The sequence below is a fragment of the Trachemys scripta genome, chromosome 4, assembly GCF_013100865.1.
Source record: "Trachemys scripta elegans isolate TJP31775 chromosome 4, CAS_Tse_1.0, whole genome shotgun sequence".
Classification (NCBI taxonomy): domain Eukaryota; kingdom Metazoa; phylum Chordata; order Testudines; family Emydidae; genus Trachemys; species Trachemys scripta.
Window position 1 is genome coordinate 61,011,500 of NC_048301.1, and position 20,606 is coordinate 61,032,105.

Here is a 20,606-nt window from a genome sequence, read left to right on the forward strand (position 1 = left end):
TTTTGTTTTTGTTTTGTTTTGGCTTATATCACTGAATATTTCTCATCACTCTGAAGGACTAGCCAGCCTGTCCTGACTATGGTACAAACAGGAAATCAGAACCCGGCAGACAGAGGATACACCTGCCGAAGCATGTGTGAGCATCTGTGTCCCTCAGCCATGGCTGAGTGCAGAAACCGGAAGCATCAAGGGTTGGGTGCAGTCTGTTAATATCTTCATAAGTTGGGTGGTAGGGGGGAGAGAGAGAGAGAGAGTGAAGTTGAGTTGTAGTAACACTTTTTGCTTAGTGGTCTGATTAGCGACACGGATCAGGAAGATGCCCCTATAATACACACACTTTTTTTTTTCCCCTATGCCATCCATTCTTCCTTAGGTTTGTGCTAAAATCAGCCATGTTGGCAAGGGGAGGTGTAGATTAAATCTCCCTGCTGCAGCTGGCACCCCTGCACCACAGGGGTATTCACTCAGTTGGAAGGCAGGCAGTGTTGACATTGCTGTCTCTCCCTTGGGGATTCCACGGGGGGGGGGGGGGTTGATCTCAGTGGGGTTAGGGCTCCAAAGGAGTCCCACTTGCAGAGGTTGCTCAGTGATATGCTTGAATCAGTGCATCATCCAGCCATCCTGACTTTACTTCCTCTCTGGTCAGTGCCAATCACTCTTGGGGCAGCATTGATCCAATGGCAGAAAGTGGGCTGCAGTTACTAGGCCTGATCTTCAGCTAGGTGTAAATTGGCCTAGCTCCATTGAAGTCAATGGAGCTATAGTGACATATGACAGCTCAGGATGTGGCCCATTATCTACGGCTGCAACCCCCAAATTCCAGTAGATATTCTGTTGTAGGGCTCTGTGCCTGACTAGGCAGATGAAGTCAGCATAGTAGACTAAGCTTTGAATCTAGGCCTACCTACCTCGTTGTCTGGTGTCAAACAGGCTCAACTGGAAGGGTTGCTGAGGAATAATCCTCTTCTCTTTTGTGTACCAGATCCCTCTTTCTTATTCTTCTCTCTTTCACAGTGAGGGGAAGGAGCAAGCTGTGGTAATAACATAAGTTATTTGTGGGAAGAGCCCTGCCCTGGCTCGGGAACTGGTTCAATTGCTGTGCTTGCAGCCTTGAGTTTTAAGAGCTGTGTGCATGTTTGTTCACATTCTCTTGTCAGAGCTTGCCCTGGTGGCACTCCTGTTATTGACTTACTCCTTCGCATAAAGATTTTTGTCTCAAAATCTGTAATTCATATTTGATTCAAACAAGTGGGCAGTGTACTTGGCAGCTACTAGCTCCTCAACCCTGGATGCGCAATCTTTTAATAAGGGGCCAAAATGGGGAAACTGGCTGCTGAGATCAGAAAAAAACCGTGCCCTAGATTGTGTCTGCAGGCTTGTTTCTTGTTTTGGACATTACGCTCTTCAGCTGTGGGCCAAACTGTACTCCTCACTTCCTCACCCAGGCCCCCTATTGACTTCTGTGGGAGCCACTTTCATATCCATTTTCCCCTAAATGTGGAGTAGCAATGCTGCCTTCCAGCAAGTATGTGAGAAGGGTCAGAGCCCCATTGTCCCCAATCCCTTTTCTCCATTTCTGCCTCATTGTGTACATTAGTCCTGCGGGTATCTCCAGTTCTCAGAGGATAGAGAGAGCCCTAATTTATAAACACTTTTGATTTGGGCAATAAAGGACAAAGTCCTGGAATCTTAATAGGCTGTGAGGAGAACGTTTTAACTTGTTTCTGTATATCTGAGAAAGTTCAGTTGCAAAGGAAGATCAAAATCTTACTCATTATATCTGGTATATTAAAACTGTTCCAGGGCCTAAAATCTGACCTCGCAAACTTGCCACCTTACTTAACTGGTCTGTACCTATTGAGGGAAAAAATATCTAATAAGCATAATTCTTTCATAACCAGAGGTGGCTACATTTCTTTCCGCTGCATTTCTTTCTTGTGTGCAAGTGCACAAGCCACAGACAAATGTGTAGCAGGATTAAGCAAATGTGTAGGATTTGCTACTTGCATGACTGCAGCTGGACAGCACTTTGTCAATACAGTCTGTCTCTGTGGGTTTGATTCAGGGACAAGCTCAGTGCCTTTCTTTCTCACTTTTCCCCTGTCCTCATCGTAACTGGGATGACTATGAACATTGCAGAAACATCTTTGTACAGCAGATGAGATGGGATTTACAAAGAGATATTTGCAAAAGGTGGTGAGCAATCTTTGGGGGAGGAGGGAGGTAGGGCTGAATTTAGGATGAAAGTTGACAAAGAGTTATATAGAATCTGTTCAGGACTACCAAGAAAGAACTAGCAATTACATTGAATAGTTTTTCTTCTTACCCAGCAGAAGATGGTCCCTTGGCAGGGCAGGGTAGGGAAACTTGAAATGGAGCAAACAAGTGCCTTGCAGGAGAAGGTGACCCCTTGGGTGTGGAATGACAAGTAATGTGGGTAAGCCCAAGATTGAAAGAACACAGAGGCTATCTCCCTCGGTATTACAAATTCATTGTTGTTATACTAGAATTGGGTAGAGAAACTGCTATGTGACGGATTTCCATATTTCAAAAGGGGGTGGAGCCAGGCTCTGAGGCAGTCTACCTGGTCAGCTGTCCTGGAGCCATGGACTGTGGAAACCCAGGCTCCCCAGCAGGCAAGGAGCTGGGTGGGTAAGCTGGCAGGAAACCATTAGAATCCTGCCTGGAATCTAGAGGAACTTTGTTGAAATTGAACTGTCTCTATGGAACGTTTCATTTTTGACAAATTGGCAAATTCCAATGAAAAAATTATTTAATCAGAATCTTTATGACCAGCTCTCATAATGCTGCAGTGAATTGGTCATGGTCACTCATAAGTAGGCAGATATAGTTGCAGTTTATTTAAATTAGATTAGTGCCTGCCTGGACTTGGCAACTATCTAGTCCCAGTGGGTTTCTCTAGAAACCTTTTTGGGGTGACTGTAGGTATTAATTGATTGACGTATATGCAGTGGGATGGTCAATGCCCAAATTTGACCTGGTTAGTTTTAATTTCTTGGAGAAAAAAAAAAAGGGCAAAAAAAAAGCCCTATAAGTTTGGCTCCATAATTAGGTTTTGTGCATTTGCAAGTCCAACATTGCAGCACTAAGCTAATAACAGTACATGAGAACCACAAAGAGGGAGAATGCTTAGAAGCAAAATGAAACTGACAAGATTAGTTTCACCATCCAAACTGAATTACAGGCAAAAGGTAAACAAACAGTATGAATGATGAAAAATGAAGTAGATTTCAGAATGATTCCACTTTTAATAACCTAAAGTGATGCTCTCAAAAGAGTTAAGGAGTTCGTTTTTTTAAGACATGGTTAAATCATTTTTATTGAGGTTTATAAACTTGCTTTTCTAAAAAATAAATATTAGCTTTGCTGTTTTTTTAAAATAAAGAAATGTACATACAGTAAAACTTAAGTAAATATAATAAAACTGCAAAAAATATGGGAAGTTCAAAAGAGCTATACTTTTCAGTACAAATATTAATGAAGACTAAATTATACAGGGCTAGATCTTGCCACTCTATTCACAATGAGGAGTAGCTTTCTTCATGAATAGCCCCATTGATTTCAGTGGGACTACCTGCAGAATAAGGCATTACCCAGAATGAATATGGGTAGTAGAATCTAGCCCATAATGAATATGAAGGAAAAAGAGCGAGGGACAAATGAGAACAGCAGAAGAGAAAGACGAAGTGAGTACAAGAAGAAAAGAGACATTGGAGTATGAATAATATGCATATACATGAAACACAGCACCAGTCCCTAAATGCAATCATGATTAACTGATTACCTACCCATTCCCTGCTCATAGAATGCTGTTTCTGTTAATGGTCTGAGCAATTTCTTTTATCCTATGTTTTCTAATGTCAAAAATTATTATTATTTTGCAAGCCTAGGGCCAACTCCAATGATGTGTAGGTAGGTTAGCCTCCTATATGCACATTCAAGTGTTAGCTTCTAGTGCAGAGACTTCCAGCAAGGGTTCCACTCAATGCCAGTTTCACAATATGTGATTTGTGTCATGTGAACACTTGTCTATTAAGTATTAACCTGAGACCAACATTGTAATCTTTTAACAATTATAGGTCCTGCTCCTGCAGCTGAATCCACAGGAGAGTACCCTTATGCCTATACATAGCCCTGTTGGGGTCAGGGGGGCTCTGCGTGGGACCAAGGTCCACCTGCATGGATCTAATTGCAGGACCAGGGCCTAAAAGTTACACAAGCAGCCCAAATGATGTAAAGAGGGGAACAGGGTATAAGTGATGATGGATGGCAATTAATTTCACTTTCTTTCTATAAAAGTTTAAAAAAAGATTATAAAGAAAATCTTCCCCCTTCCTTTTGTTTCTTGCTGTCATAATAGCTCTTTGCGGGCTTGTGTAGGCTTGCATTATGTAGTGTGAGTTCTCCAGGGAGAAAAAAAGCAGCAGGATCACAGACAAAAAGAGCTGCTGAGGCTTTCTTGGGAAAAGGATTCAAGGATCAGTGTTTACTGCAGCCTTGCAAAATTGTTGTGGGAAAAATGACCAAATCTGGCAAAAGTGCTCCTCCACCTTGCTGCTGAGAATGGGAAAAATGAATAGTTTAAGGAATGCTGTCAATTTAGGTCACGTTTTTGTCTGAAATTTTTTTAACTTACAATAGTTTCAAATAACTCCTAAGATTAAGTGACAGATCTTGGGAGTGGGGAGTATTTTTTCCATTTGTTTATGTGGTGTATTAGCCAGCACTTTTGTATAGTTACTTTCACTGTTTCAATAGGGCCTGATTCTGCAAACACTTGTGCATATGTGTAGCCTTTAAGTCAGTGAGGCTGCTTGCGTGAGGAAAGTTATATTCAGGCATAAGTGTTTGTCAGACTGGAATTCATTTATGTGAGCCTTTCACAAAACTGTGTGTGTGTGTGTGGGGGGGGGGGGGAATCTTGTTTTTCCTCTTCTGTCCCCTGGAGGCAGAGTATATCTGCCTCTCAAAGTTTTAGTATAGACTCATTGAGAGAGGGAACTCAGTGATTTGACATTGTCCTTTTAAATATCCAAGCAAATCCAGAGCTTTCTCTCTATCCTAATCCCTTCTCCTGCTGACTTCCGGTATATTCTGGGTTATCCTGAACCTAGGATGCTGTGCAGAAAACATGGTCACACAAGCAATGGACCTACCACCATAAGCAGCACTTGTGGGGGCGCCATCTAGGCAAGAACCAATGGCCAGAAGTGTTCTGTCCATCTCCAGAGCTTCAGAATGGCTGTGTGTACCAAGCGATGAGTAGGTTGGCAATGTAATTCCCTGTCTTATCTGGCCAATGTCATGCCAGTGCATTTTAGCGCCAGGATAGAGCAAGCTTTCCATGGTTCCTGCTCTGGAACAGGGCTACTACCGTGCCTCCCTTGAGCACTATGTTTCATGTTGATAAGGGCTTAGAATGCTCAAGATGATCCAGAACAGCTGAGAAGGATTATACTAGACCCTGAGTCCCCAAATTCACTGCTGCCCATTTGCCAGCTTCGTTCTTACACAGTTATCACCCTCCATGGAGTTCATGATTTCTCTTCCGCTCTCCTCCTAGCCAGTCTTAGTGTCATTGGAATGTCCTGTGTGTAAAGGCTGTCTTTTGAGGTGATCTCTCCATGCTTGATACTGATATGAGATGGCATTTTCCCCCTCTTTACCTTCCTTCTTCCTATCTTGCATACCATCTGTGTCTCCTGTTATGGGTTTCCTCAGTAGCCTCAATGCTGAGTCTAAGAATTATAATTTCCTCGTGTTTGCCTTTAGAATCATCTTGACTGGCTTCCTCTTTAATTTTTCAAATCCCCGTTTTTAAAGTTTACTATCACCATGCTAAGTTTTGGTAAGATCTGGCTGCTGAAGATGTGGAACTTAATTATATCATGGATCTACTGCTTTAATTACCAACTCTTGTGTGTTGCTTGTGACTAACTTGCTTGGGCACTAGATCTGGTTGGTAAGTTTCAAATTGATTGAAAAATGAGGGGAAAAAAAACCAGCAAACTTTTATGTGGAATCTCCCCCCATTTTTCCCATGCATTCTGCTTAGGGCTATCTAGGCCCCCTACATGAGTAGGTTATAATTTCACAGATCTCAATTCTAATGTTGGTTTTGGGGGGCTTTTAATTTATTGATGAGCTATATTGATCCCATGAAGTAGATAAAAGTGAATCAGTGGAGCCAGGCTTTCCCTTTTTCAGGTCATAGAGGTGTAGGGAAACTGGAACTTCTCTGGATGTGTACAGGTGGCATAGAATACTGATTAGGTACCTAGAAGAACAGAGGGATAAGGGAGCATAGATAGCGCAAGAGAGAGCACGTGTGTTAAGCAGTTGCTACAATCCCCTTTCCCATTGCTGCATGAAGCTGCACTTTGAAAACTGATAAAACCATCACTGACAAAGAGGAAGAGATCCTGCTTTAGAAATAGAAGTGAGAAAGATTCTTCCCACAACAGACCCACACTCTGCTCACCCTCCTACTCACACCACTACTCCAAGAGCACTCAACCCTTATTGCTTGCCAGCAGAGACTCTTCAGTGAGGCTGGACTCTAGAAATTCCAGTGGGGGATAGAGGGGAGAGTTCATCTGTGGAAACCCCTGTTGTTAGTAACATCCAGCGACGGCTCTGGATGCCAGAGCAGCAGTCCTTTCCTTGATGGCCTGATCGCCATGTTTTCTCTTCCTTCGGAGGGAAGTGTCTGTGCAGTGTCTGTGAGAAATTGAAAGGCAAGTGCTTACTCCAGGAGCATCTCTAACACATCGGCTCAAAATCTGCCTTAGTCTAAGTGGGTGCAGTTATTGTTGAAGTCAATGGGAGCTATGCCTGCTGATGCTAAGGCTGAATTTGGCTCGCTGTGTCTCTTTCACACCCACAGTGCAAGCATTCACTGTTGCTGCTTCAGGCTGGGTGGGAGGGAGGAGGAGAGAAAGCCACTGGAGTGTGCTGTGTACATTGAAAGCTGACGTGCATTCCTAGAAAAGCTCTGCTTCTCAACATTTTTGTATACAATGTGTATTATGAATCGTTAGCAGACAGCATTCAATGTTAGAGGTTGGACATTAAAATGAGTGTGTGATCTATATGGTAAGGGTGCAGGGCACAGCTGATTTCTCGTTGGGGGATGAGGTAAGAAAAGGGGAGCTCTACACTGAAAGCGGAGGTGGATCGAAAAGCTTGATTTCTGTGGAAGCTGCATCAAAGGGAGTCTTCTGAGCCCTTTGATTTTGACTGCTTGTTTGGTAATTGAGGACCTTGGCCATGTTTCATGGAAACAGAAGAGTAGTTGCTGTTTTGAGAGTGTGCTTCTGTTATCTGCTAAAGCTAGAAAGTAGACTCTACAGAAAAAGATACTATATTGTGTACTTGAAGAAGAAGAAGAAAATCAGACATCTTTACATTTACATAGTACCTTTCATTCAGAAGGATTCCACAGCAGTTTATAAACTGTATATAAGAGGAATTTCGCCTACCACTGCAGTGCAGCCACCTCTGGGAGGGAGTCCAGTAGCTGTTAAACACTGTAATGCTACAGAATCATTTAGGACAAATAATGAAGAACATGAAATCCACTGGAAATTGCAGGGGAATTTAGACTTCCAGAGTGTCCTAGTTAAATTTCAGTTTGGATAACATCCCTGCTTTTGCATGAAGTGCTGTTGGATTTTTCACAATCCCAAATAGCCAAGACCTCAGTTTTATGTATCCTCTGAGAGAGAACACCTCCAGCAACACCATGTCCTTTCTAGGGTGATTAGATGTCCCAATTTTATAGGGACAGTCCTGATTCAGGGCTTTATCTTACACAGATGCCTATTACACCCTACCCCGTCCCGATTTTTTGCTATCTGGTCACCCTAATCCCTTAACATCATTCTGGAACATTTCTTTAGTACTGACTAAGGACTTGCTACGTGGGTAACTTTCCAGTTATACTGGCATAGTTAAATCTTTATAGTTATGCCAGTATAACTCCCCGTGTGGACACACTTATTCTGAATAAGAGTGGCTTTTTGGGGCTTAGCTTAAACTGCTACCAAAGCAACATAAGCTAACCTGGAAAAGGCTCTCTTTTTCTAGAATAAGAGTGTCCATGGTGTGTGTGTTATACTGGTATAACTATAGTGTTTAAATCCATAAGTTTCCTTAAACTGGTATAATTTTCCTGTGTAGACAAGCCCTTTGAAGAAAGTGTGTCATGTACTGCATCACCAACACTACTTCCTGCTGCACTTGTAAGTCATCCATAGTGTTTTCTTATTCACATGCTGACCAACATAAATAGAGAAGACCTTATTATAAACAAGATAAAAGAGCCTGGGTGGAAAATGATGGGCAGGCTAAATTTTGCTGTTGAAGTACATTCTGTCTACAGACTTTTTTCTGCAGTGTCAGTTTTTGTATTCTTAACTTCCTCGGATCATAGAAGTTAGAGATGGATCAGTTCCCCTGCAGCTGTAAGCTAAAATCCCCCGATGGAGGATACAGTAGATATTAAAGATAGGATTTTTCCAAAGTGTTTGGCATAGACCTAATCTGCTTCCACTGAAGTCACTGGGAGCCATCTGAAAAAAATCACACCCGAAGTTTAGGCCACACTTGATCTTAGCCAAAAGGCTGAGTAGCATATTTTGTATAGTTTGCTATAGGTTGTTAAACAGCTGCTGTGTCCAACTCCTGCAGTGGCTGCATTTCAGTGTTGGGTGAAATGATTGCTGTGCATCTAGTTTGCAAAGTACTCTGGGATCCTTCAGGATGAAAATTGCTATGTAAATGTGTAAGTGTTATGATGGATTATTATTCTTACTCACCTCAGTTTCAGTTCCAGAGGGTGAGACCTTTTTGACTTCTCTTTTTAAAGGCTAGTTTCTTTTGAGCGTCCATTCAGCAGTTGTTTCTCAGCAGCTGCTGTATTTCCCCTTCTGCCTGCTATAGTATTGAAACAGAGCAGCTGCACAGAGGTGACAGAGCAAGGTGGCAGTAGCAATGACTGGTCTTGTTAAAATGTAACAAGGCTGGGGGAGGGGGAGAAGGAGAAGAAAGAAAACTCCACAACCTAGGAAAGGTTCTATATCCTACTTTCAGTGGGTGCCAGAGGGGGATTGGTGACCCCAGAACTGAAATAAGGGTAGCTCTACCTCTGAAACTCTGCAGATGACACCTGCTGGTTAGGATTAGGCCTGTGAGACAAGACTGAAGGCCTGTGGGAGAGTCGGTGGCGCTTACAGTGTTGGGCCTCCCATGTCCATTTCTCAGGTGTGCATGATTATGAATACATATGTACTCACAAGAGCATCTGCATCCTATGCAAAACGTGGTTCTAGCGCTGTGGCACATCTACACGGCCACTGGGTGGTGTAATTCCCAGTGCACATAGACAGAAATGCACTAGCTCTGCTTGAACGAGTGCTTTAAAATAGCAATGTGGCCACTGTGGTGTGGGTGGTGGCTCAGACTAGCCCCCGGAGTATAATCCTGCTCAACCCCCTGGATACATACTCGGGGCAGCTAGCCCAACATGCTAGCTAGCTAGCCCGACTCCCATGCTGCCATGTCCACACTGCTATTTTTAGGCATTAGCTTGAGCAGACCTGGTGTGTGTCTGGGTATATCTATGCGGCAACCCCTGCCACTCCCCTCCCCCATCAGTGAGTCTTAGGGCTTGTCTACATTGGCAATTTACAGCGCTGCAACTTTCTCACTCGGGTGTGAAAAAACACCCTCTGAGCGCAACAAGTTTCAGCGCTGTAAAGCGCCTGTATAGACAGTGCACCAGCACTGGGAGCTGCACCCCTCGTGGAGGTGGGTTTTTTAGAGCGAAACTCTCCCAGCGCTGCACTGCGACCGCACAAGGCACGTTAAGGCACCTAGTGACAGAGGATGTGGAAAAAGCTAATGTACTCAATGCTTTTTTTGCCTCTGTCTTCACGAACAAGGTCAGCTCCCAGACTACTGCACTGGGCAGCACAATATGGGGAGGAGGTGACCAGCCCTCTGTGGAGAAAGAAGTGGTTCAGGACTATTTAGCAAAGCTGGACGAGCACAATCCATGGGGCCGGATGCACTGCATCCGAGGGTGCTAACGGAGTTGGCGGATGTGATTGCAGAGCCACTGGCCATTATCTTTGAAAACTCATGGCAACCGGGCGAGGTCCCAGATGACTGGAAAAAGGCTAATGTAGTGCCCATCTTTAAAAAAGGGAAGGAGGAGGATCCAGAGAACTACAGGCCAGTCAGCCTCACTTCAGTCCCTGGAAAAATCATGGAGCAGGTCCTCAAGGAATCAATTTTGAAGCACTTTGAGGAAAGGAAAATGATCAGGAACAGTCAGTGTGGATTCACCAAGGGCAAGTCATGCCTGACTAACCTAATTGCCTTCTATGATGAGAGGACGTGTTATTCCTTGACTATAGTAAAGCTTTTGATATGGTCTCCCACAGTATTCTTGCCAGCAAGTTAGAGGCACGGGCTGGATGAATGGACTATAAGGTGGATAGAAAGCTGGCTAGATCGTTGGGCTCAACGGGTAGTGATCAATGGCTCCATGTCTAGTTGGCAGCCGGTATCAAGCGGAGTGCCCCAAGGATTGGTCCTGGGGCCGGTTTTGTTCAATATCTTTATTGAACATCTGGAGGATGGTGTGGATTGCACCCTCAGCAAGTTTGCAGATGACACTAAACTGGGAGGAGTGGTAGATATGCTGGATGGTAGGGACAGGACACAGAGGGACTTAGACAAATTAGAGGATTGGGCCAAAAGAAATCTGATGAGGTTCAACAAGGAAAAGTGCAGAGTGCTGCACTTAGGAAGGAAGAATCCCATGCACTGCTACAGACTAAGGACCGAATAGCTAGGCAGCAGTTCTTCAGAAAAGGACCTAACGGTTACAGTGGACGAGAAGCTGGATATGGGTCAACAGTGTGCCCTTGTTGCCAAGAAGGCTAATGGCATTTTGTGCTGTATAAGTAGGAGCATTGCCAGCAGATTGAGGGACGTGATCATTCCCCTCTGTTCGGCATTGGTGAGGCCTCCAGTTTTGGGCCCCACACTACAAGAAGGATGTGGAAAAATTGGAAAGAGTCCAGCAGAGGGCAACAAAAATGATTAGGGGGCTGGAGCACATGACTTATGAGGTGAGGTTGAGGGAACTGGGATTATTTAGTCAGCAGAAGAGAAGAGTGGGGGGGGGGATTTGATAGCTGCTTTCAACTACCTGAAAGGGGTAGGGATGAAGAAAATATCGGGACACATGGGAGGGGAGTGGGTCCCGCCGGTGGAGCAAAAAAAAAAAAAAAGAGGAGTCCCGGAGTCCCGCCAGCAGAGGGGGAAAAAAAAGAAAGAGAAAAGCGGAGTTCCGTCGGCGGAATAAAACAAAGCAAAAACAGGAGTGCGAAATATCAGGACATTGGTCGGGACGCGGGACAAATGCCTAGAAATCGGGATTTTATCGGGACGTCTGGTTACCCTAGAAAGGGGGTTCTAAAGAGGATGGATCTAGACTGTTCTCAGTAGTACCAGATGACAGAACAAGGAGTAATGATCTCAAGTTGCAGTGGGGGAGGTTTAGGTTGGATATTAGGAAAAACCTTTTCACTAGGAGGGTGGTGAAGCACTGGAACGGGTTACCTAGGAAGGTGGTGGAATCTCCTTCCTTAGAGGTTTTTAAGGTCAGGCTTGACAAAGCCCTGGCTGGGATGATTTAGTTGGGGATTAGGTCCTGCTTTGAGCAGGGGGTTGGATTAGATGACCTCCTCAGGTCCCTTCCAATCCTATGATTCTAAGGCACGTTAAGGCACACAAGGCACCTCAGAGCCTATGTCAACTGCCTTGGGCTTAGGGGGCTCAGCCTACGGGCTAAGAATAGTAGTCTAGATGTTCAGACATGGGCTGGAGCCCCGGCTCTGAGACCCAACCCCTCTCACTGGGTTTCAGAGCCTGGGCTCCTGTCGGTACACTGCCAGCTTTAGCTGTGTAGCTCAAGCTACATGAACTTGAGTCAGCTGGGCTCTGAGACTTACTGGTGTGGGATTTTTTTTTTTTTTCTTTGCAGTGTAGACATACCCTCGGTTTACCCATGCTGGGAATTACAGGCCTATGCCATGTGCATCACAAAGTGCCACTTTTAAATTTCCTGCGGGCTGTTTTCTTATGGCCAGCAGGGTTTTAAGGGGCATTTTTTCTTTATTTTTAAAGTTAATCAAGTATCTTGAATAGCCCACGCGGCTTGACATCCATCTCTTCAGTGGTGATCATGTTGGATGTAGTACCAGCTCTACCTTGGGCATTTATGGCACTTATGGAGCAGGCAGGGGGCAGTGGAGCCGAGTGCACACGTTTCCGATTGCTTGGCACATCACGGGTGCAGGGGCATTTCAGAGGTTGCCCTGTTTAATTGTTTTTCTCCTCTGTATTACAGAAAAAATCATGGCATACAATTAAAATGATGGTCAACTTGCCAGTCATCAGCCCCTTCAAGAAGCGCTATTCATGGGTGCAGCTGGCTGGGCATACAGGTGAGAAGTGCAATTTCAAATCTTTTGGCTCTGGAACCAGGAGGATGTCAGACAGCAGCCTGGTTTCAAATCTTCCTGAAGCTTCTATTGGTATGAATGGGGATTTTGTGAAGAGGCTCCTACTTCTGGTCATGGTGGGGTAATGTGGTGGTTGGATCAGTTCAAGGAAAGCCAGCCGTGTCTGGACACCACATGCCTCTGCAGAGTAGAAGAATCTGTTTTCAAGTGGGCGAGGTCAGACCTTAGGACTGGAGGAGAGCAAGGCAGAGGTTTGGGGAAAGGTCAGGCTGAAAGGAGTGGCCACATAAAGCACTCCTTACAAGGTGGTACAGGGGAAATCTATATTGAGGAAGAACCAGCAAGAGATTGGGTGGGGAGATTGGAGCCCTGCTGCCTCCCCAGTCGATTAGGAAAACGTTCCTGCTGTCTCATTCCTCACTCGACTAACCAGTGCACCCATTAGCAGCCTCTCCCAATCTTACCTGGGGGTTGTCTCTGAGTTTGCAGTGGGAAGAAGGATTCATCTCCACGTGTGTGTATGTTTCAGCCAAGGCGATGAGTGCATTTCTAAATCCATCCCAAAACCTCGTCTGAATCTAACACCTCAAGAGGAAAATGAACCTGGTGGGAAAGAAAAGCCCAGCGTGTGCATGTTTGTGTTGCAAGTCTGTGTCATTTGTGCATCAGTGCAAGTGTGGGGAGAGCATGCGAGGGGCTGCTCAGGCAGCTTGAGTCTACTTTGGTGTCTGTAGTACTTAACAGAAGTGCCCCTAGGTCAAGTTTTAGGTTATTCATAAGGCAAAATACAAGGAGGTGCCATCAGATTTGCTTCTCTCTTGTTTCAATTGATTCCTACATGTTCCCTACTCCCAAAGTGCTAGCACAGTGGTTAGCAATCTGGGGGGGGGGGGGGAGGGAGGAGCCATTATAGTGGTTGTCAGCACTTGTCTGAAGAAGGAGCAGGGATCATGAATCTGCTCCAGTTCCCTTGTATCTGGGTTTCTGGAAGTGGATTTGACCCATCACTTGCAGCTAGTCTTCTCTGATTCTAGGAGTTCTCTGTGAACTGTAACACTGGTCAGCGTTACCCCGACACCTCTTCTGATGCACATGTGCAAAGGATTCTGGGGCACATCAGAGAAGGACCAGATGTAATGGCTGAATGTGCAGGGTCATGGTGTGATAAAGGGTGAAAGTGAGGCAGAAACTTAACACCGGCTCTAACTTTAGGGCCCGAGTTTGTTTCAGGCCATGTGGACTAACAGTTATCTCTCTCCTCGGATGTTATTACCATTCTGCAGGACTGGAGCATGGCTTCCTCTGCTGTAGTGTAATCACTTCCAGTGTCTGCCTGAAAGTACAGTGTAGTTTACAGTGTATACCATGCAAATCCAGGGTTGTAAAACAATCGAGCTACACTTTGCACCTGTAGATAAGCAAGGCTCCAAAGGAGTTGCAGTACATGGAGGTGTATGTGTTGGGGGCGTATGTATTAAAGAGGCAGTGTTTGGCTCCTGGCTGTGGATTGCTGCTGTTTAATGATCAGGAATTGATCCCCACCCTGCTACTCACAAGCACTGCGGGTACGACATTGGGCTGGATTCAGGAGCACAGCCCACACTGGAAATATTGGATAGCTTTAAAAAGAGCCCGGCTGTCAGCAAATTAATGCAGTCTGGCCCATTATACTTTCCGTGGCACAGCTAGATATGTTAATTCTCTTATGAATACTTTAGCATGGAAAAAACATGGCTTGGCCCAGCCAGACTCCTTGGAGCAATAAATTCCTGTATGGGAACTTGGCCAAATGGACTTTCACAGCCAATGGCTGTGTTTGCATTGGATGCTTTTATTTTTTATAAGGAGAGTGTTATCTTTCCTGTTCAGGGGAACTCTTTATCTGGTGCACGAGAGTGAAGTGGGTGAAGAGGGAGTGCAGGTGTTTCCCTCTTACAAAGACTGGCCTTATCAGCATGTGCCGATTTTTTTTTTTTTTTTTTTTTTTTTTTTTGCAGGGAGTTTCAAGGCAGCTGACAGCGATACGATTCTGAAGCGCTTCTCTGAGAATGAAAAGGAGTGCTTTGAGCTGCTGATGAAAGATCCTCTGCGCTCCTGTGTCCCTGCCTTCCATGGAGTGGTAGAGAGAGATGGCGAGAAATACATTCAACTGGATGACTTGCTCGCTGACTTTGAAGGGCCTTGTGTCATGGACTGTAAGATGGGGATCAGGTGGGAGACATGAAAAAGATCCTGCTTTCTACATACAGTACATGTGGTTAATTTGGGGAATGGGTGGGCTGGGGGTGATGATGCACATGATGGATGAAGCACTCATTTCTGGGGACTAAGGTTGAAGCCTGGGCAGAGGGCCTACTAGTGACGTGAGTTAGTTGGTCTCATTCCCAAAACACCTCACATAGACATTGGCGCAGTGGGAAACCTCTGCTTGGAAGATTTCCTGAAGCTCATAGGGAGGATGATCCCTTACATAGGTTTCAGAGTAGTAGGCGTGTTAGTCTGTACATAGGGTGGCCCTGCCCAGGTCAAGGTGGGGTCATTCCTGGAGTAGTGTGACCTACCTGGCCTCTGGACACTGACCTCTTTCTCCTCCTTAGATGCTATCTTGGTCAAGTCTGACTTATTTAGTAGGGCGGATTGATGTGAGCTTACCTAGCACTTGCCTGATAGGACTTGACTTAGGGAGAGTAAAGAAAAAAACAACCCACGTGAGAGAGCTCACTTATGGCCAGTTTATTAACCATTCTGAATACAAAACATCGCTCAAAAATCAAGAGTCAAATTCCCTTCCCAAACATGGATAACTGAATTGTAACCTGAGATCTCCTCTCCAAAGCTGCCACTGAGTCCTGGGAGTGCAGTTATTCCTGCCTGGGAAAACAGGACTGATAGTCAGGGTCTAGGAACCACCTCTCTGTTTCTGCTGTCTTGTTCTCCAGAATCTCCGCTTGCATTTTAAAGTGTCTAGTTGTTGTGGCTGTGAAGAAAACTTCAAAAAATGTGAACCAAGCCTCACCAATAAATAGATGAGTCTGCAGAGAGCCTGGAACGTTGACTCTGAGAAGTATGAACTGTCCCATGCATCTCAGTGAGCGGGTGACTCAGATGATTCACTAGACTTCTTTACCTGGAGTTAATTGTCAGTGAACTCAAGTTCTTAATGCAGAGGGAGTGTCCACATGAGCCATAACAATCATGTTAAGTGTCTCATGTGAACTATCAGTCTGTTAACTCAAGATAAAAAAAAGTCTAGTGTAGACAGAAAGGACAGAAATTGTGCCCAGCTCTGCATAGTTTACTCTGAAGGTCTTCGCTGCACAATTAGCGTAGGCTTTTATCCGGGTCTCAGCCGAACCCCCCACTCCCATTTACACAGTAAACCCAGCAAATTTGGGGTTGGAGATGCTTTAAGATCATGCTAGCTTACTTGGCTGGGGGGTGGAGCTCCACTTTATCTTGGGCTGGAACCTGCCCGCTTTGTAGTGAGGATGCTTGCTAAATCCCTCCAGTGCCTTCCCATGGTGCCCTCCCCCCCCCGCAGAACAGACGAGTTCTCCCGCAATTGACACAAGTGACTGGGAAAGAATCCTAGAGAATCTCCTCACAAAGAACCATAGGATATGCCCCCAGACACACCCGGGCAAGTGCAGAAACTTCTGAGGATGTAGTAACATGAGAAGGGCTCTGCTCTAAGAACGCTCTCACGAGGGGGAGGCTAATCCGGGTGCTCAGACTGGGGTGCCAATCATCTGGGCTAACAGGCTATGTCTTCACTGCGCAGAGTGACTGTCATTTTAGTGATCCACATGGGTGGCGTTTGGGAAATGCTACCACTTATTTCTTCCTAGTCAAGGAGCCTAGAAGAGCCAACGGGCATATTCAAGCCCCAGTAAGGGAGAGACTAGCTCAAACAGCCCAGTGGAGCTCAGAGAACATGCACAATTCTGTTTTGAATAACTGCAAAATCGACAGTGAGTGGTAACTCACACGGGCACAGCTTCCCCTGCCCCCTCCCGCCCTCTCAATCTGACCCTGGGCCACCCTTTGCTATGAGCTCTGGTCCAGCAGATAATTTGCATTACACGTTTCTTTTTTTAATCAGATGCAGGGTTATTTTCTGTCCTGTTCTGCGCTATGCGTGGGGTATGTAGCCTCACAAGGCTTCAGGGACCTCAAAAAGTAGCCATGCCTGGAGTTAGTTTTTCCTCTCTCCTGAGCTGAGAGAGGCGTTTAGTCTCCATCAGGCTCATTCAGTCTTGGGTTTACTAACACTGGTCTATTTGAGCTTTGCTTTCCTTTGTCATGGTGCAGAATGGGAATCCAGTGTTTCTCCCAAGTCCTATAACCAGGGCTGTAGGATTTAGTTATAGGTAAGGATGTAATTAGAGCAAAAATGGAGAGTCAGAAGTCCTGGGTTCTGCCACAGACTCATTAAGACACTTTGGGCAAGTCACTTTGCCCCTGTTTCTCAGTTTCCCCATATGTAAAATGGGGGTGGTGATGATAATTAGTTTCCTCATTGGTGTGTAATGAGTGAGGCTTAGTCCATTATCATTGGTAAAGTGCTTTGAGATCCCACGCTGGAAGATGGCGGCGAAATGCAAGGTGGTATTATTGTTTCAGATTCCAAGGCGGTTCTCATTGTCTTGTTGGGTGGTGGTGTTTTTGCAGGACGTACCTGGAGGAGGAGCTGACTAAAGCCCGGGAGAAGCCAAAGCTGCGTAAGGACATGTACAAGAAGATGATTGAGGTGGATCCTCTTGCGCCCACAGCTGAGGAGAACACGCAGCATGCTGTGACCAAGCCACGTTACATGCAGTGGAGAGAGACCATCAGCTCCAGTGCCAACTTGGGCTTCAGGATAGAAGGGATTAAGGTGAGCAACTTCCACTGCTGTCCTTTCCCGTTGAATAGACTCACTTCTTTGCCTGATTTGATGCTTGATCAACTTGTCATCATCAGCCCGGTTTCCAAAAAGACAGTGTGACTTCCTAGCTGGAGCTGCATGGTCTGTTTGATTGTGACTAGAGCTTCTATGGCAATGATAAGAAAAGCGTTGTGAAGCAAGAAATATGTGAAACCCATCGAACACACTAACTGCTTTGAGAACAACAGCAGGAACATTGAGAGAAGAAACCAAATAGCTACATCATGGTGTAGACAGAAAGAAAGTGAAACTGATATAAGGGGAAATTCTGAACTGGTGGAATAATACCCTCCTCCTGCTCACAGCCATGACCTTTACCCAGTAGCCATCCTGGGAGTGCACAGATTTATTCTGAGTGAATTGAAGTAAAACAGATTTATTCCAACCCTGCACATTTCTGAAGCAATGTGGAAACATCATGTAGCATTCCCAGTATCTAGGCAAATCGCTTTCAATTTGTGCAGATATCCAGTATGGGGGGGAAGGGGAATCACAATAGACCCAGAACCCCAAATGTTCAGACCTCAGCTATAACCCCCCCTTCCAATCCTCCTCGGGCAAGAAGGGATCGGTCCTTACAGCTCATGATGTTACGTCAGTGTTGCAGAAAACTTCCAACGATCTCCACTTTTCAGGCCTGTTTGCCCTACCCATACCCTGAGGGGGTACGTCACGTGGGCAAATACCACCTCACAGTCTCATTGGTAACCACCTGCAAAATACCAGGCTCCATCTTGACCTTCAGATAGTGGAGATAACTGTCAGGGTTGCTTGAGGGTTGACCTGTAGGTAGGCCTCTGCTGGCTTTTCCACCCAGCTGGTATGGATTTGGCTTTTCCTCCCAAGATTGGTCTGGTCTTGTCTGGCCTAGTTTGACTTCTTTCCTATGGACAGGTGTGGTCTGGGATGGTGTTTCCTCTGAGTGAGCCCTGGAAACTCAATCCAGCTCCTAGTGAAAGCACTAATGTTACTTTATTTTTAAAGTGATGAGGTAATATGTGAGTGTCCATTATGGGATGCTGATTGCATATAAGGGGTTAGTTACCAGAGTTGCTTGGTTTGACTTCAGGATTTTTACCAGAGCACATTTCAGCTCTCTGGCAGCCTGTTGACATGTACAGGGTCAGATAACAGAGCTGGGGTTTCTGGTCTAAAACATACTTCCACTTTTGAAGCCCAGGTGAACGAGATAGGTACAGGGTGTCCTGAAGTTTGGGGGAGACACAAGGCCCTGCACCCCTGGCTTCCTGCAATTCACCATGACTCTCAGCCAGCCAGTAAAACAGAAGGTTTATTTAGACGACAGGAACACAGTCCAAGACCAGTCTTGCAGGTACAGACAACAGGACCCCCTCAGTCAGGTCCATCTTGGGGAGCCTGGGAGGCCAGAGCGCCGTCTGGGCTCCCCTCCATTTTCCCAGCCAGCTCCAAACTGAAAACTCTCCCGCCCCTCCTCTTGGCTTTGTCTCTTTCCCATGCCAGAAGGTCACCTGATCTTTGTTCTCCAACACCTTCAGTTGGCACCTTTGCAGAGGAGGGGCCCAGGCCATCAGTTGCCAGGAGACAGAGTGTCAGCCATTCTCTGTGCAGACAGCATCACACTGGCCCCCTAGGGTTCTGCAACAATCACACACCCCGAGACACCTGAGAAATGCGTAGGGGAAACTGAGGCACCCACACAGCACTCAGAGAAAACATTAAGAACATTCTCACTTTGTCATACAGGGGTAGCGGCAAAGTCTCTCTTAATTATCCCTTTTTCTCTGCTTCCCTAGGCTGCTTTTTCCCTTTCTCATTGATGATCTCTCCTAGCGTTATAGAATGAATGAGGTATCCAAACTCACGCAATGCTGTGCTTCTCCACACTGCCCCCCACAGCCCTGACCTGCAGGGACTGAGCACCGTTTCTCAAAAACAAACTGGGTGATGGGTGCTTCTTGATGCAGGCTCCTGTCAAGCAAACTCTGCAGTCAGCTGCTAGTGGGAACTTTCAGGCCTTATGTCTACTCCTGGGCACTTCTGATGGGTTTTGGCTCTTCCTCAGTAGCCCATTAGCCATCCAGAAATGTTGCCAGGCTAATCGTCTCAGTCTTTAGTTCTTCCCTGTGATGGAATCAGCACTCCATACGTGTCCTCTCTGCAGACATTCCAATGCATCCTAAACACTGCAGATGACTCACAGGGGCAGATTACCCTGGGCCCTGATGTGTGACTGGGAGAGGGAGCAAGGAGCCTTTCCCTTTCTTGCACAGGAAACGCTCAATGATAGTGTGTATTCTGGAGCAGGTTCTTCCAGATCCGGGCTGGCTGAGCAGGTATGATGCACCGCCCTAAGGGCCTCTGCACAATGTTGTCTGGAGTTTCTCCTGGTGTGGGGCAGTACCGTAATGGCACAATCTGGGCTACAATATAACACCTAAAAGTAATGCCTGTGGAGCTCTGCAAATATTTAATGCATGATTTATCTTCACAACACCCCATGAGGCAGTTAGCTGGGTGATATCGTCCCTATTTTACAGATAGGGAAACTGAGGCAGAGGTTTGATGTGTTGTGCAGGCTACACAGCAAGTCAATATTTGGAACACAGGCCACCCAACTACCAGCAGCCTCAAGCCCTAACCTCTTGGCATTGTTGTCTGTTATATATGTGTTACAGAACTACAACTTTGTCATATGGAGCACAGTTACATCACATGGCATCCCAGTTCTGTTTTCAAATCGGGGAGCGGTCCTGGTATTGTATGTCCCCAGAGCTGTAAAACTCATAGGTTCCCATTTTGAAAGGTGAGCTTGTGTGTGGGAGAACTAGTGATGCCATCTAGTGGTTGTTGAGAGACAATCACCCAATAATTTGAAAACCAATGAGAGTGAAATCATAGAGGCCCTTTGGTTAAGTGGCCCCCAAATGAGATTTGATTCACTACATATGTTCCTTCCTGCTGAACTGTGTACCTACTCTTGTGGTTAATCCATCCCGCAGCATCTTCTTTCCCTACATCGTGCCCATATCCCTGAAATAAGTCAAGATTTATTCAGCCCTTTATTAACTCTCACTGCAGTATTGGACTTGTCTCTAATGCAAGAGGCAGGAAAGATAAGTGGAGCCTTTTGGTTGTCT

At 45.7% G+C, this 20,606-nt stretch overlaps 1 protein-coding gene across 1 annotated transcript in view; it reads left to right on the plus strand.

Annotated features, from left to right (window-relative positions):
* Positions 1 to 20,606, plus strand: part of ITPKA (inositol-trisphosphate 3-kinase A) — a 53,528-nt gene that overhangs the window by 25,899 nt on the left and 7,023 nt on the right. The window contains exons 2-4 of the mRNA XM_034769114.1: positions 12,446 to 12,542; positions 14,558 to 14,771; positions 17,232 to 17,436. Coding sequence (XP_034625005.1) covers positions 12,446 to 12,542; positions 14,558 to 14,771; positions 17,232 to 17,436 — 516 coding nt within the window. The remainder of the gene's footprint in view (positions 1 to 12,445; positions 12,543 to 14,557; positions 14,772 to 17,231; positions 17,437 to 20,606) is intronic.